Genomic DNA, 18,423 nt, shown 5'->3' with positions numbered 1-18,423 from the left:
TCTTTCGTCTTCCCACTGTAACCGTTGCTGAGCCCCCAGAAGTGTTTGAGCCTCTCTCCTCTCCAGCTGCACACACACTTGTGGGGACTACCCAGTCTATGGCTTAGAATTCATCTAAATTAGGGTTTTTGCCTCAATCTCACCTCTGGTAGAAACCTGTCCTCTGAACTCCAGACTTCTATGGCCAACAACCTGCTCACCAGCTCCACTTGGATGCCTACTAAGAATCTCACCCAGAGCGAGTCAGAACAGAGTTCTGGGCTGTTGTCCCCCGAGATGTGATCCTCCCAGGGTTTCAACCAGCTCAAAAATAGACACTCAGACCAAAATCTGTGAGTCCTCTCTTTACTCTCACCCCTTTTCAGCTTTGCTTTCAAAATATAACTAGAATCCCATTGCTTTGTTCCTTCTCCACAGCTGCTAAGTTGGTCCAAACTTCCCTGCTCTCTCTCCTGGATATCTGCCCTCACTGGCACCCTTGCTGCCTAGAGCCCACTCTAGGTACACCCCCACCCCTCTTTGTGCTGGTGGTTCCTTCTTTATGGAATGCTCTTCTCATCTCATCTTAGGTGCTTATTCAACTCTCACCTGCTCCCTGGAGGATTTCCCTGAGCATTTACTGTATCTAATTGAAGTCCTTACTCCTCTATCGTCCCTGTCTCTTTTTCCCACCCTACTTCTCTTCAAAGCCCTAAGCATTCACACACGCTATATATTATTTCCTTGTTGTTACAGTTGATCACCAGTCTCTTCTACAAAATGTAAGCTGCATTGCTGTAGGAATTTTTATCCAATTTGTTCACTTGTCTTAAGATAGTTTGTAAATATTGGGTTGAGTAACTAACTGAAAGAATGTATTCCAGGTTGAATTTCAGGACATCAAAGCCCAGGCCTGTGTGATGGGAAGCATTCCACTGAAACAAAAAATCTTAGTGGCCCAGATGTTTCTATATAGGCAGATGCATTGCATCCCATTACAAAAACATTAAAGAAGTGGGCAGAATTATTCATCATTTTCCCCAGAAATTTGATGACACAACCAATGTGGGTGACTCTGGAATCCCTCCTAATCCCCTGCTTTCATTTCCAGCCACTCTTGCATGCCATGGCAGCTCTTAAGCACAATAAAAGGCTGGCTACTCTTAGTCTGGGTGTTGGGCATACATTGGATGCAACACTGTTCCATGTGAAAAGACCCTGGACCTCTTCAATCAATAACAGTGGCCTCCTAGTCCATTCCTCCTTCTGATTCAAGCCTTGCCCTTCTGCACATAATTATCCCCATGACACCAAGGTTATCTTCCTGAAACAAATGTTTACATTGACAGAGGGTAAGCATTTTAATACACTGTGTGTGAACTCCATCTTCTTTCTGGATGACCCAATGAAATCGGTTCTCAGCCCAAAGGAAGAGCCTTGGTTGAAGTTGTTGATTTGACTTAGGAATATCCCTCCACTCAGGGCCACTGAGCACCCGGGTTGTAGAAACCCAAGGAGGAATAATATTAATGGGAGAGGGATTGTGTCATTTCATACAAGTCTCAACTCAATTGCTAGATTTTTATTCCTGCCAACTTCCAAATGTGAGAATATATGATTATGTAGAACCAAGCTTCCAAACTCAAGTATTCTGTTAACAGTAATCCAGTCATTTGGGTTAACTATTGAGCCTACCATGGCCGCTTACTCTTTAAAAGTACATTTTCTCATATTATAATAATTTGAGAAATGATCTGAGAAATTGGCCCTCATCAACAGACCTTATATATTTCTCTGTATCTGATTGATAGGGTGCAGTTTTTTGTTTTTTGTTTTTTTTTAGGTAAAAGCTATATTTCTAAATCATTTAAAAAGAAACAAGTGAAAATTTAATTTTAAGGCAAACAATTTTTTTTTACAATCAGTTTATTCTTCATGCTTCTTATTTTCCCCACCAGCATTATTCACTTTTGTGTTTCAAGAAGGGAGTATTTTATTGCCCAAGTCTTCACAACATGGAGGCCTACAAGCAGTCATAAAGAATGGGCTTAGATGATATATATTAAAAATGATAAATAATTTCCTAGTCTTCCATAATGTTTTATTTTCTCTGGATCCTTACCTCCTCTGACTCATGTACCTAGGCTGATTAATGCCTCATCCCCCCTGTTACACTTTAATCCAGGGCTTGTGTTTCATTCGCCTGCCAATAGTGATAACCAATAAATTAACTATGCAGCCACACAAACCGTGCCATGCAGGCTGCTGCCAGCATCAACTGTCCATCAGAAAGCAACAATTCTGAGCCTCCATTTATCTGGTACCCTCAATACTCACATCCCATTCTGCAGTTGGAGCTGCAAATGCTCATTTCTTCATAGGCATGGGCTGGGAAAATGAGAGAAGGCCAATTAATGCATTCAAGGGATCCTACTGAATCAGCAAGCCTCTTAAAGGAGCAACAGATACAAACAGGCAGCTGCAGCTTGTTGGGATTCAAAACAACAACAAAAGGGCTAGTTAAATATTTGAATAGCTAAAGTATATGTCTATTCATTCCCATAGAAATTGCTAAAATAAGATGTCCTCCCATCTCCAGAGGAGTCAAAATCATTGAAATCCCAGTCTTTCATCCTGTCAAACACGTTTTTGAAGCACAGAACATTTACATCTTTATAGCAGCCCAATTCAACATCAATGGTAATGAAACTTGGGTGCATGGAAGGATTCCAGAATATGGTACCCATTCATTCCAGCCTCTGGTGATGCAGGACTGACTTATTGACAATTAGTCTTCTATTGCCCCATCCCTGCATTAGTTTGGAATCTTGCAGTTGCAAATATCTCTAACAATAAATATTCCATCGGGAGTAAATGCCAAGTTCTGGATATGACTTTATCAAAGGCTCACAAACTGTGGCTAGGATCCATCTTGGGCTCTTTCCCATTGGATTGCATTGACTGGAGACAGAATTTCCTCTCATGGTTTCAGCAAAGATGACTTCCATCCACTCCTGATGCTGCATCCTTCCAGATGCCCATCCAGCAGGAGACATAACATCACTCTGTCAACCTTTGTACACATATTCTAGGCTTGGTTTTGATCAGACTAACTTTAATCACATGCCAGTTCTTTAAGCCATTATTGTGGGCAGGGAGTGGAATTATGCTGATATTTTTTTGCCTGAGCTATTGGCTCCATCTTGAATCACATTGGCTGTCTGGATTTGGGTGGATAACCAAATGAAAATCATTACCAGTTGAGGAGTAGGAAGTGGATACAGGCTGCTGATCCAAACAGCAATAATAACAACTAAAACAAACACAATAAAATAGTCTGCTTAGGCCACCATAACAAAATATCACAGGTTGGGCAGCTTAAACAACAGACATACATTTTCCCACAATCCAGGAGCCTGGAAGTCCTAGAATCAAGGTGCACTCAGTATGTTTCCTGGTGAGGGCCCTCTTCCTGACTTGCAGACAGCCACCATTTTACTGTGTCCTCACATGGCCTTTTGCCTGTGGCAGAGAGAGAGAGAGAGAGAGAGAGAGAGAGAGAGAGAGAGAGAGAGAGAGAGAGAGAAGAGAGAGACTGGTATCTTTTCTTATAAGAACATCAGCCCTATAAGATTAGGACCCACCCTTATTAACCTTAAATACAGCCACACTGGGAATTATGGCTCATATGAATTTAGGGGGTATACAACTCAGTAAAGAACACACACAAAAATGATCATTTCCAACTATGCATCTCTAATTAATCCTGTTTTGCATGGGCTTTTTAGATATCAAGAGTATATTGGTTTTATAGTTTGGGAGTAAATATACTTCAGTAGCCTCTAATGTGCACTGTGAAGAATACCCAGCCAGGCATCCAATTATGTTGTATCTATTTAATGACCATGAATTTAGGGGCAAAGAAAATTCCTGGAGAATAACATTTAGTTATGATTCTAGAACTAGAAAACGATTTGAGAATCACCAGAGAAAAAAAACTTTGTGCATTTTTGGAACTCATCTTTTAGAAATGTCTTTAATGAAAAGTGATGAGTGCCACAAAAAAGGCAGAGGCCTGGGACTATAGAATCAGATCCCCTGACATTTTGAATAATGGTGATATGGCCCAGCTTACTGACCCACATATCCCATTTGACCTGGCTCCAAATGATCTTTGACTATTAAAAAAATCAAAATTTCCCCAAATAATGAAGATTTGCATAGTTGCCAGACTCTACTACATTAATTAAAGATGATTCCCTCAGAGGAGTTCTGAAAGTATGACAAACAGGGTTGTATCCTTGAAACAGATACAAGAGAAGGCATGACCTTCTAAGGATATTGTTTGCAAAGCCACATCTCTTATTTCTTAACTTGTTACAATGAGTTTTTAAAAACTCTGATTTTTATTGTTAACATTCATTTATTACATACTTATGTACACATCTGTGCATGCTTTAGGGAGTACATATGTGGGTGTATGCTCTTAACCATGCATGTTGAGCCTTTCAATAAAATAAAAGCCACATATTTTCATAGGCAATACTGTCTTTTAATAAGGTCTTCTTGGAACTTTACTGTTGTGTTGGTCAGAATAGGCTAGGTTATATTGTAGAAACAAATAGCCCTTAGAACAGAAAATATTATTTCTCTTCATGCTGCATGTATAACACAGATTGAAAAGGGTACCTTCTCCATCTTAGCTTCTCAGGAACCCAGGACTTTATGGTAGTACCATCTGAACATGAGGCTGCATGGTTCTCTGCAGCAGGATGAAGAGGAAGTAGAATACCCAGTTTAAATTAAATATTATTATTACATCTCCTGCCTAGGAATGGCACATGCCATTTCTGCTCTTTTTTCATAGGCAAAGCGAGCAACATGGATTGATGGTGGTAATGGGGTAGAGTGGGAAGAGTCCAAGCTACTGCTGGGTCAGGAAGAGGAAGTGAGCAGTGTAATGCTTAATACAACTATGAACCTATGTTATACCAAATTTCACTCTTGATTGAAGAAGGCCAAGATGAAAAGTTGGAATTCATTCATTTTCTTACTCAATAAATCTTTATTGAGCACCTTAAATGCACCAGACCCTGTACTCAGTCTAGAAGTACAATGGGGAGACAAGCTGGGAATATTTGTTACTCATAAAGAACTTGAGGGGAAACTACAACAAGTAAGTAGATAATTAAAATTCAGAGTGAGAGAAGCTATGCTGGAAAAAGACAGTGTGCCTTGGAAATATAGAGAACAGTAGTCAACAGTGATGAATGTTGCTACTGCTGTTGTCTATCTGTGCTTTACAACTCAGTTTCTACTATTTTTTTGTGGGTGTCTCATGCCCTAAATTTAAATTCTTCTAATTGGACCTAATCTGGAATCGAGATATTTGTTCAGTACCTACCATATGAAAAATACCATCCTTGACACTGTTGTGTTATGAAGCTTATGGAAAAGGGTGAAGAATTTCAAATCTAATAAGATAAATAAGATTATGTAAGTAATTAATACAGAGAAGAATGCGGTATTTACCATGAGAGACAAACAACCCAAATGTCAATTTATGATTGGGGAATAGAGAAATGCTTCATGATGGAGTGACTTTTCAACTGGATTTGGTTGACCCAACAGAGTTCAATGGTCAATGGTTTAAGGTTACATTTCAGGTAGGAAGAAACAGAGGCATAAAGACACAAGCTTTGGAAGCTCCATATAGACATGGGCTGTAATTATTATTTTTTTATATTCTTTATTATACACCTAGAATTTATCACATTGTCTAATATCTATCAGGTGAATGAATTAATGACTAAATACAAAAACTCAAGGCATGTTTATTTAAGGAATGCAAACTAACAGTTTCACTGGGATCTGGTATATTTTAAGGGGAAATCATAGATGATAAAGCTGGGGTCAGGTCAAGCTTTTTAATGTTGTTGAATATTTGATACTTTATTATTTCCTTATCCCCATGTTTATATAATACCAGATCATTTACAGAAGTCTCACATAAACATCTGCTCACAATCCTAAAACAGCACCATCAGGTGGCCAGGGAAGTAATTATTGCTCCTAGGGGAGACTCAGAGAGATCAAGTCACTGTGGAGCTGTCAGGAAATGGTGGGTCCAAAACTGAAATCCAAAGCTTGAAGTCCAAATCCCATTTCTGTCCCTTCGCATTGCATTTCCACTCTGTTTTGGGGCCAGAACAGCACTATGTGGTGTTTGGGAGCAGAAGGAATGACAATTAGAGCTGTTTCTTGTGAGATACAAGGTAAACTAAGAAAAAAAAGGGACTGGCAGAAGGGACATCAGTGATAAGAACATGGAAATAACAGGAAAGAAGACTAAACTCCCATAGGAACAGAGAGTGTAGGCAGACGAGGTCTTTTGAACAGAGATGAAAGGTTTTAAGATTAATTCCTCTTTTCTGGCCCATGACCATGTTAATACATTTTAGTATTAAAACCACTGGCATTTTGGGCCTTAGAGTTTTTGTTCTGGGGTATTTTCCTGTGTGTTGTTAGCCATTTAGCAGCATCCCTGGCATTTACCCATTAAGTGCAAGTAGCACACACCCTCCTTATTACAACAACCCAAATGTCTCTGGCCATTGCCAATTTTCCCATGGGAGGCAAAATGGCCCCTATTTGAGAACCACTGACCTAGCCAATCAGTTTTGATTAGTTTCCAGAAAATCAGTGGGTCTTGAAGAACATATCGGGCATTTAATGGGGAAACACTAAAGAAAGAAATACAGTTTCATCTTATGAATTTGGGTTTCTTCCCCTGACAGTGAGTCACCACCTCAAGTGATACTAAGCAGGGTGGCCAATCATTCATTTGTTTGCTTGGCATTGCATTTTAAACAATGGGTTTTCATTTTGTTCTTCTTAAGGCCATTTTATTCCATTATTTTTATTAACACCAAGCTTTAGAAATGCATATCATCCTGTTATGTCCCATCCCATTATGGGAGCTTCTTAATAGAAGAGCACACAGTCATACAATTAAATAAATATCTTGGCTATTGCATTGGCCTTACACATTTTCTGACCTTGACTAGATTCAAGAGTGTGGAGGGTGGTGGTGGAATGGGAAGGGGGACAGTGGGCCATTGAAAAGAATGACAAAGATGCTGAAGGATGACACAAAGCAGGTCACCATGTTCCCAGATTGCAGTGAAGAGTTTGAATACAGTAGAATGGAAAATACCTTGTAGTAAGTATCATGGCTGGAAACCCTACCATGTTTTTCTCCCTTCCAAATTCCATAATATACCACACAAAAATTCTTCTATGATGCTTTGCATTAGTTATAGTAAACATTGGTTACAAGGAACTTAAAAAATAATTTGCATGTTTAGCATATGCAAATACAAATAATGCAAGCATAAATATATATCTATACTAATAAAAGCCTATGTGGTCATCACGCTGTCATGTCAAGGTACCATCACATCATCACAATCCATTAACAGAAGGCTGCATGTGCAGCGTGTGCACATGGGTGGGCAGGACTCCACTGAGGCAGGACTCCCAGCTCCGGGCCTACCTCTTTGGGGCAATCCATCGAGGAGCCTCGGGTGGGTGAGTGAGGCCTACTTCCATGGATTGTGGGGCTCCTGCACTGTGAGAGGGCACAGGCCAGGCTGGGGGACCCCCCTACCTCAAGTGCACAAATTTCATGACCGGGCCTCCGGTATAACTATAAATATGTAGCATAACTTGCATTGGCATTTTCAAGTGCACTTAATATGGCAACAAACCTTGTGCAAAAAAGGGTGGAGAGAGCAATCTTCCTTTATTTTGGTCTGACTGGGTCTGAGCAAATCCAGGAAGTCTGAGTCATTGTTTAGGTTTTCCATGGAAACAAAAACTCATGGGAATTTATCATAAAGTATATGCCAGTGTCAATGGGCCTGTTGCTGTCTTTGAAGGCTACTAACACCACTTCTCAGATTATTACCTGGGAATCACCCAGTTTTCTTCCTAAAGACTTGCTTTGCAGAGAATTTGGGGCAAAGTTCAAGCAGTCCTTCACCTAACCTTAAGGAGTGTGAACAGGGAAATTTGTTGTGTGTGCATCCAGATCACCTGCTTTTTTCTGAAGAGAGCTTGTGACAACTGAAAAAAATCTTTATAGGGCATCTTGAGCTCTCATTGGATTGTACAGTAGCAAGGCAAAGCTTTGATAGGATTCTTCCATGTCTGTCATCTCTTATTAGCAAGCAGAGGTAGCTCCTGCCTTTCTCAAAGTTCCAAGCTTGGAAACTAATTATTTGACATTCTAGATACCACTTTTTACCACTTTTGTTAAAGAAAAAGCCTTCAGAATTTACAGTAGACTAAAAATCCCAACACTTTGTACAGTTTAAATATGAATGACTAAGATGTATACTGGCTGACTTTTCTTTGAAATAGTCCACTTGTTCAAAATGAAAGGTGAAATAGTTGACAATGTTATTTTCTCAAAATTAAATGTCTGAAATATAGGATCAAGATATTTTGCCACATTCCAAGAAGTCTAGTTTTATGTCTTCCTATTTGAGCCTTCTGAACTTTATCTGTAGGATTTAAGCCTTTAGTCTGCTTTTATTATTTTTTTCATGCTGCAATAGAATTTGACCAATTTTTCCTATTAAAATAATCTAATTCTAATCTAGATAAAAGATTCTAATCTCTAGTAAATTCCTGGCATATAGCAGGTATTTAGTAAATACTGTTGTTGTTTTTTTTAAATTGCTTTTCTTGCAATCCTTCTCTCAAGATAAGGATATAGTGACCCCAAAGCATCTGAGTGTTATTTAGCAGGAGAAAAATCTAGGCCAGTTGACTGAGTGCTTTTCTTTAAATTGCACATGATTTCACATTCCCAAAATACCTGGGGAAGCTGTATGAAGCCGCATGGCAATCTATTCTCAGTCATATGTGCCCAATGATTAGTACTGTAGACTGCTAGAGCTTGAGCAGGCCTTCAGTGCCATGTCTCAACCTCTGTCTTTGTGTAGTGGGAAATAAAGTCTACAGGGGGTGAGGGGGAGCATGACTTGCCCAAGGTCAAACAGTTTATTTCTTGCAGTGTCTAGAGACAGCCCACATCTGACATCTAGCCCACACCTCCTTGGATTGCTGGGTTCTAAGTATTGCTCAACTTTAAAGATTGTCTTCAGTGAGGTTCCATTGGAGGCCCACAAATGAAACAGGAAGGGAGCACATATATTTGCAAAACATAGTGGTTTTATATCGGGTGCATACTTTGCATATTGGCATTTTCATTAGACTTGCTGTATTTCATATTGTTATGCTTTTTGAAAATTGTGCTAATTCATTCATTCAACAAGCATTTATTGAAGCTCTGTGCAAGGCACTAGAGATAATGGTGAAAACATAGGCAAGGTCCTTGTAGCAAGTACTTTGGTGTTTCACCCATGTCCTCTCAGCTTTTACCAGCTGTGCCCATGGTGCCATGTTGAAAGCACCCAGAACTCTGCCTGAGGGCTTCCCCTTAGCTAGAAGCTCTCAGCCAATGATAGATGGTAGTTGGAAGGTCAGTGACCCAGCTTCCTCACATTTTGGATGGGATATTGCTGAGAGGCATTCTATACCATTGCCCTTGATTTCCCAGGAATTTGAATTCTAGTTACCCACGGTATAACTCATTGGGAAATGTACCTACCATGGGCTTCCCTCCTGGCCCTGTGTTACTTGCTCATCCCCCTCTAGTATTTCTTGAATCACTTCCTCATAACCTGCTTTCACTTGAATCCTGTGTTGGACTCTGTTTCTGGAAGAACCTCCTCTAAGACAGTCACTGATTTCCTGGAGCTCATGTTCTAGTAAAGGACACAGATAATACACAATAAATCATTTATGCATATTTCAATGGCTCTTAGCATTTTGGGGTCAAGAAGTCTTTGAAAATCTGATGAAATCTGTGGGCTTTCCAGAAAAATGTAAATATACATGGATTACAGTTTCAAATTTTGTGATAGGGGATTGGGAAGTCATGAAGTCAGTTAATTAAAACATTAAATAAGTTTAAGATCTAATTTATATATAACATGATTAGCAGGTATATAACATAACTATTCAAAATATATTTGTATATTTTGCAAAATGATCACCACAATAAGTCTGGTTAATATCCATCACCTCACATAATTATAAATTTATTTTTCTTGTGATGAGAACTTTTAAGTTCTGCTCTCTTAGCAACTTTTTTTTAATATATATATTTTATTGATTTTTTACATAGAGGAAGGGAGGGATAGAGAGTTAGAAACATCGATGAGAGAGAAACATCAATCAGCTGCCTCCTGCACACCCCCGACTGGGGATATGCCCACAACCAAGGTACATGCCCTTGACCAGAATCGAACCTGGGACCCTTCAGTCCACAGGCTGACGCTCTATCCACTGAGCCAAACCAGTTTCAGCTCTCTTAGCAACTTTGAAGTATGCAATGTAACTATAGTTGTACATTACATCGCAGGGCTTAATTATGTTACAACGGAAACTTTTACCTTTTGACCCCTTTCACCAATTTCATCTCTTTCCCACCTTCTTTCTTTTGACAAACACCAATCTGCTGTCTATATCTTTGAGTTTTTATTTTTATTTTTTAGATTTCATGGTATTTGCCTTTCTCAGTATGACTTTAGTTAGTATAATGCCCTCAAGATCCATTCCTAGTATTGCAAATAGCAAGATTTCTTCCAATTTTTGGCTGAATATATATGTCACCTTTTCATTATTCATTCATGCATTGATGGACACAGGTTGCTTCCATGCATTGGATATTGTAAATAGTGCTACAAAGAATGTGGGGGATGCATATATATTTTTGAGTTAGTATTTTCATTTCCTTCAGATAAATACCAGAAGTGAAATTGCTGGATCATATGGTAATTTTTTTTTTTTTTTGAGGAAACTCCATACTCCTTTCCATAGTGGCTGCACCAAAACCCTGTTTGTTTGTTTGTTTGTTTGTTTGTTTTTAGGTGTGTGTGTGTGTGTGTGTGTGTGTGTACTAGTTATGGTAGGCTCACTCTCTACCATGGTAAATAAGTCCCAAAGTGAATAATGGTTCAGTTTATTTTTTATTTTTTTTTAAATAAAAATAGTTTATTTTTTGCTTGTGAATGGGAGTTGGAGGATAAATTGTTTCATTGGACCTCAGTAAAATAACTATTTTCTATACTGTCTACACTCTCTGGGAGAGTTAGTAGAGAGTTTCTCTGCTGACTTCAAGTCATTAATTCCAAGTTTGATTTAAGCGTTGTCTTCATTCTGGATAGGTAGAAGAGGAAAGCATCTGGTAGTATGCATGGGAAGTCTTGATGGCCAGACCCAGAAAGAGTGCCCCTCACTGTGCTCACTGTCCCTTGGATATGATTTAATGGTATGGCCACAACTAACTGCAAGGAGGGCTGGTAAACTGAGTCTAGCTGTGGGCCTAGGAAAAAGAAAGGAAAACAAATATTTCAGAGAGCAGCAAACAGTTTAAGCTAAAATACACTTATTTTTGTCCTAGTCAGTTTGGCTCAGGGAATAGAACATTGGCCTGCAATCTGGGTCTTGGGTTCGATTCTGGTCAAGGACATTTGCCCAATAGGGGGGTGCAGGAAGCAGCCAATCAATGATTCTCATCATTGATGTTTCTATCTCTCTCTACCTCTCCCTTCCTCTCTGAAATCAATAAAACTATATCTTTAAAATAAATAAATAAAATACACTTATTTTTCTTTATATTTTTTTGAATTGGAAGCGTTCAATGTTACTTGGAGAACAATATAAGTCACATTGGCATTTGAAGAAAGGGAAGGGATGAAGCCAATGAAAGTTGGTCAGGAGGATTCCAGGACCTTTTGCACCATGCTTTTCACAACCAATGTAACTCAAATCAAGTCCATTTCCTAGTCAGTGGATATGGGACTTATATAAAGGTTGTGTCCTTAAGTGAAAGATTAAGATTAAATTGAAGTGGAAACTTGGCACCAAACTACACTGTTCAGTGGCCTGAGGAACTGGAATTAATTTGAAGCAACTATTACTCATGCTGATTGTGTGTCACTTGGAAAGGGTGATGCTTATAGTGTCAGCAAAGCATCCATTGCATTCGTTTTCCCTTCCCTCCAAGGGCCAGTCCTCCTAGTTCTTTGAGGTAACAGGCAACTGGCTACTCCATCAAGCACTTATTGAAAGTCTATTCTGGGGCTCGATGATATCTGGTCCTCACTTTCCCTGCAGCAAAGGCAGCCCAGAGCTCCACTTTCCCATGTCCTTCAGGGCGGGGGTGTGGCCATAAGAAGTTGGAGGTGATTATAGTTCTGTCGGTGAATCATATTTTCCCATTTGCTTCCATTAGAATGTTAGAGATGCTTTTCTTGGAGATGGAGGGTGGTGAGTCTTGCCTTAAAATATATATTTAAAAAATTACATTTTAGAACGCAGCAAATTTTAATCTCTCCAGAGTTAAAAGGGAGGGAAGCTGAAGCTGATTTTTCTCCTAACATACAAAAAAAACAAAAAAAAAAAAAAAAAAAAAGATGTTTCTCTCCTGAAACTTAAAAGAGAAAAAAACTCAGAAATTGCATTCTCCAGAAATCAGAATGCTTCTAACAATCTCCTTTAGTTTGTGCAAGCCAGCGCCCACAGGGAAGATTAGATTTCCTCGAATTGCCTATGTGTTGCTCCCTCCTCTGATCCTCTCCTTGGCATCATAAATATTCCTTTTCAACCCCCTAAATATTTGCTGTTTCCTTTGGGAGATATTTGAAAGGCAATCCCTATTGCCATTTATTTTATTTAGTTTAAGTTCTATCTTTGAGTTCTTAATGAGTTAATGCGCCATTTAAAGATATACACTTCTTTTCTCTAGTCAGGGAAGGTTGAAGTTTCTTCGTTGTAAAATGGATGTATTTGATCAATTTTATAATTTGGAATCTTTGTCAGTCTGGATTCCAAAAGGAGGAGTTCCTTTAAGCTCACTGCAACTACATTTGCTTTTGAAGGAGCCCTTTCTTTTGCAGTGAATAAAGTGTCTCTTATTAAACAGAATAGAAAAGAATGTTTGGCAGGACTCGACTCCCAATGGGTGAAACATCACAGGAAATGGAGAAATTGTTTCTTTTTGGCCTTGTGGGAAAATTTTGCTGGTGAAATTTAGTATTAAGGTTTTAAGACTACTGCTGAAATCCATCAAGAAAGAGCTGTCAGACCAGGGACAGCTTCTAAGGTGGGGGTGGGTACAGGTACCAATGTGACGCTGATAATCTGGTCTTACATTTTCCAGGTACTCTGAGATACAGGCAAGAAGATTGTATTCTATCTTACATAATAATTGTGTTACTGTTCAGGAGAATTTAGCAATCTTTTAGCAATTTTGGAATAAGTTTGTTAATCTCAGCTAGATGGATGCCCTTTCCTTTGTCGCTGCAAAACAGGGTGTTTTATGCACTGAAACTAGAAGTGTATGTGTCCCAGGTTCAGCATGTAGCTTCTGCCCTCCCATGAAACCATGGGTTCTTGATCTTGGGCAAATCTACTTTGGGCATCAGATATGTGTTCTGAGGTTCGAACACCAGTCCTCATGTACACACCTGTTTTGGGATTTGTGCCCTACACCCATGCTGTCAGTTTAACCCCCGAAATCCTTGTTGGAGACAGTGGGAGCAGTATTACCATATGTCTCATTGTTCAAACCCCTAACTTTCATTATTCATTTCCAACACTCCCTTCATATTGCAATCATTCACCATGTCCTGTTAATCTCCCTAAATATGCCTGACAGTCATCCCTTCTTTTCCCAGAACCTGGTTCATGCCACAGTTCTCTTGTGTGCCTTGATTTCTCTAGAAGCTTCCTTACCAGTCTTTGGCCCTCAGTTTTTCCCTCTCATAATCCTTTTTGCACCCTTAGCCAAAAATGACTTTTCTAAAACTAATCTTAATTATGTTACTGCCTAGCCAAAGATTTTTTTTTTGAGGGGGTCGGTGTAGGGGGACTACCTATAAAATTTAACCTCTTGCTTGGCCCTTATTTTGTTTCTCAGTTTTCTTTACTTTCTAGCCCCATCAGTCCCTTGACACAGGCAGGACTGCCCATGCTGGACGTGACTGGACTCCTTATACCGACAATGGCCCCTCTGCTTTCCCCCATTCAGGGCTAATTCTAACCTGTTGTCCAGAAGCCAAAATCATGTTTCTCTCTTAATAGAATATGCACCCCTGCTCCAATTGGATAGTTATTCCTCCTGAGTCTCATATACCCTGGACATACTTCCAGAGTAGCTGATCTTTGTAAGCTCCTAGGGGGAAAACCACACAGCCTGTTTCTTTTGAATAAATAAATGAGAATAAATGACTACTTATAGTGCTTTTTATACATAAAATTGAATCGTTATTATAGTGTTGTAATTTTGGCTATTTTTAGAAAGGCAGCTATTAATGAAAAAAAGTCTAAACCCTGGATTTGGTATCAGAAGGCTGGGTCACTATGAGCTGTGACCTTTGCTAAATCTGAGTCTCAATTCCTTGTCAGTGAACAGAGGATAATATATTAAAGAAAGGGCTTGTCTGGGGTGTATGTGTGTGGGCACTTGGTGAGTTATAATGACTACACAAGTGTTATCTGCCTTATTCTGGTTCTTTCCATAGCTTCAGTCCTTACTGCACCCATGTCAGGCACCAGCCCAGGAGACAAAGTGTGAGTGGTTTCATGTGGTACAGGTCAGGTGTGAGTATTTGCCAGGTCTCTGTTCAGTTAGGTGGACACATACCAATGTCAAGTACAAAAGTATGAAATAGTTTCGTTAGCTTTCCCCTTGGAAGTATAGTCCTATCTTCTCATATATTGTTGGTAACACTAAGACCTAGATGTAGTGGGAAAGCAATTTGATGACATGTGTTGAGAACCTTAACAATAGTCACCCTTTTGACCTAATAATTCCATTTTCCAAGATTTACCTTGAAGGAATGATTTTTGAAAATGGAGATGGGAACATCTAAAATGGGTAAAGATGTTCCTTGCAGTTGTGATTTTTAGGTAATGATAAAAAAGTAATCCAACCTATAAATCAGTGGGGGACCACTATGCCATTGTCCTTCAGTGGGTATTCTGTAAGACAGAAATATGGTTTTGATAAAATGCTCAGGTGAAGAAAGCAGTCTTAAAAATTCAACCTATGGTTTAATGAAAGCTGTGTAAATCAAACAAATATAGGAAACAAAAAGGAACCAGGAGGAAAATACACCCAGATTTTATAGGGATTCTTTGTACTTAAGAAATCCACATGCTTAGCCCTACCTCCCTAGACCAAGGACCCTGTGAATGAGGCCCACTGTCCTCTGTGCAAAGGAGTCTTTATTAGGCATTGGATGGAGGCCAGACCTTTATTCTGTCTTCTAAAACCTGGAAGAGAGCATTCAGAGGAATATCAATCAGAAAATTGGCTTAGAGTTTAGAGAGCTGAAGCTCTGAAATACCAGGGAAGGAAGGGCTAGATATACTTGAAAAAAAAATAGTAATAATGACACAACTTTTTGAGTGTGCAAAGGGTTTTACATACATTGATTCTTTAAATTGGCTCTTCTACATAGCTCTTTATCCTAATCCCTATAAAAAGTCGCCACAGATCTAAACAGCTGAGTAACATGGTTACTCACCTGGGTTCCATTCTTTTATTGGCTTTGTATCCAGGGATTTCTGCTGTGTAGAATTCACTTTGAACCCAGTGGGAATTACCTAGAAGAGAACAGTCAAGCCCAAGAAATAAACAGACATTTCACTGTAGTTCTATTCACTGGAGGACCTGCAAACATTTGGCAGACCTCTCCTTACACGTCCAATGGAAACTTGGGTTGTAAGAGACATGGATCTGCTGCGAGCTACCCATTGTTACATAGCAAGTCAGGCATGGAATCCTTATAGAATCGATTCCCTTTTTTTTCATCTTGAATCCCCATCCAGCCCAAGTGTCTGTTCTCCCATGGGATTTCATGTTCCTCTTCTACTAGAATATCTACTAGGAGAGGAACATGAAATTTTAGCTGTCTTAGCTCTAGAAAAGATCTGCTTTCTCTTCTTTTTTTTTCATCCCCCACACAGCTGAGGTTCAGAACGTTCATGCATTTCTCCGATGCATTATGTATTTCACCCAGCAACTTTTTCCATACTTTGGGAGAAAACTGCTTTTAACCCTGGGTTTTGGTCCCTTCTCTCGAAGATTGGTTGCTGTTCCTTATCTGACTTGAACTTTCATGTTCTCTGGATGAGAAATAGACTTTTACACAAAAATCTGAGGATTGGATATTTGAGAGGAAGCTTCATTCCTCAATGGAGCTTTGAGAGGGCGTTGGAGTTATTTCACTAAGGACAGTGCTGAACACTTCTGGTTTACATTTCTTTTTCGAAGTTTATTTTATGTTCTGTTGTGGTTTTCAGATTTCTCATGGTTTGGATTTGGGAATGTAAAATCAAGACAAGGTGTTGGTAAGTAGTCACTCATTCTTTGGATAAATAATGAGCTTGTGTTTAATTCGGATGAAACTGATGGGCCTCTTCATACTTGTTGGCATTTGCTTCATTTTTCATGTTCCTGGTTTTTGACTTGCTGAAGGAGGGCTAGAATTTTTTATTTTTATTTTTATTTATTTACTTATTTATTTATTTTCAGAAAAGGCATTGCTTTTGCTAATTGAGTTTAGTAAATAATTCTTTATTCTTGAAGTTTACTTGCTTTTAACCTCTGGGGATGTGGCAGCTGTCATCCAGTTCTAGGTTGCTGATGCATTTCTAAGAAGATTAAAGAAATAAAATACCACTGGACTGCAACTCCATGCCCAGCAAAGCTGGCTGAATATTCATGCCTGGAAAGCATGGGTCTTAATTTTCTTTCATTGGCCACAATGTAATAAATTTCTGCATTGGTAAATCAGTTGTTTGTTTGTGACCATTTCTCTTTCAAAACAAGGCTAACATCCAAACACTATGATTTGTGCTTGATTGCCTTCGATTCCTTGCAATTGTGTTGACAATTGAAAAGCAGAGCTTATAGCTACCAAATGAGTGCAGATAATGTATCTCATCGCTAGGATTGAAATCAGGTGTGATCTCCTGGGACCTCCAATTTGTTTAGTATTTTCTATTCATTCAGAGACAATGAAGAGGAATTGCTGAGAAGGAATGAAAAGACAGACTTCCTTCCATTTTGCATATGCATTTCCAAGATTTAGCCATCTTGAGCATCTGTTGGTTAATATTTATTCTGGTTGCAAGGTTGGCTCTAGGTAAAATTGCACAATATACCAGTGTCATGGAGCCTTCCAGTTGTGAGCCCTCCCTGTTCATATGAGGAATCCTGTTCATTTCCCTTTTTGAACTTGATATCAGTCAGTCTGCCCTTAACTAGCCCCATAAATTCCAAGGGAAGAGCTCTCAACCAGCAAAGGAAAAGTGGAGATGTGGTCAAGTTGGAAATTAAGCGCAACCACCTCAGGATTTGTTGGCGATGCCCCAGGACACATTTCAGATACAACTGATCATAGGCATTTTAGAAAACCAGAGTCCTGGGCAGTGTTGCAGGTGGCCTGTTTGATGGTGTGTGTGTGTGTGTGTGTGTGTGTGTGTGTGTGTGTGTGTGGTAGGGCAGGAGGAGTCAGATGATAAGTTCTCCCATAACAGTGCTGTGGGATGGGGTCTTCCTTCCACTAAATAGCAAATCCCTTTAACACTTAAACATTTTTCAGGCCAGTTCAACCTGCAAGAAGGTGCTGGTTCCTCAAAAGCTCCAATAGCAGGATTTTACCCGTTTAGGCCACAGCAGAAAGAATTCTTCAGAATTGTTCTTTCAGTTATGGTTCATCCGAGGCCCTGCTGCTTTAAAATGTTGATCTTGTTATTAGTCAGGGATGGTGAGGCCAATAGGTCAGGAGACAATGGCCATTGGTACAAAGATAATTCATTATTCACAGTTCCTCAGAGAAGAAGGCACACCATGTGGTAGGGGGACCTCAGGGAGAAGTACCTGAGTCAATCAGGGGACAGAAGGAATGAGGGGAAAACATGAACAAAGAACCTTTATTGTGGTTTCCTCGGGGAAAACTGTAAATCAAACAAATATAGGAAACAAAAAGGAATCAGGAGGAAACTGGGCGAGGCAGGGGTAGCAGGTTTAGGATTGGATGGTTTGAGGCGCTTCAGTGGGTTCTGGGGTGTAGGAACTAACCCTAGTCGTCTGATACCTGGCTCTGAGATAATGGGACACGTGGATAATGGCCTGGAATATGATAACCTGGAAAGGGATGTAGTTGGGGTGTAGATTACAGATTAGTGGGTTTGTATATGACAGGTTTACTCAGAGGCAAATTCCTTACTACCTGAGGATGACACAGGACAGTCCCTCAGTGTCATCAAGCCCAAGATTGAAGCATGAGAATACAG

The 18,423-nt window shown here is 39.5% G+C and overlaps 1 protein-coding gene across 6 annotated transcripts in view; it reads left to right on the top strand.

Annotated features, from left to right (window-relative positions):
• The window catches only part of NTRK2 (neurotrophic receptor tyrosine kinase 2), a 307,987-nt gene that overhangs the window by 151,913 nt on the left and 137,651 nt on the right, over positions 1 to 18,423 (top strand). For 4 of the 6 annotated variants that reach the window (XR_006741270.1, XM_036433647.2, XM_045580081.1 and 1 more), the window contains exon 13: positions 16,426 to 16,473. The exons of the other annotated variants lie outside the window; for them this stretch is intronic. Coding sequence is in view for 3 of the 4 variants with exons in the window: in XM_036433647.2 (XP_036289540.1) it covers positions 16,426 to 16,473 (48 nt within the window). In the remaining variant the exon portion in view is untranslated. The remainder of the gene's footprint in view (positions 1 to 16,425; positions 16,474 to 18,423) is intronic. 6 annotated transcript variants of the gene reach the window in all.

The sequence above is a fragment of the Pipistrellus kuhlii genome, unplaced genomic scaffold, assembly GCF_014108245.1.
Source record: "Pipistrellus kuhlii isolate mPipKuh1 unplaced genomic scaffold, mPipKuh1.p scaffold_m20_p_12, whole genome shotgun sequence".
Taxonomy (NCBI): Eukaryota; Metazoa; Chordata; class Mammalia; order Chiroptera; family Vespertilionidae; genus Pipistrellus; species Pipistrellus kuhlii.
Note: the sequence above shows the minus strand (reverse complement) of the source record. Positions and strands in the feature narration are given on the sequence as shown.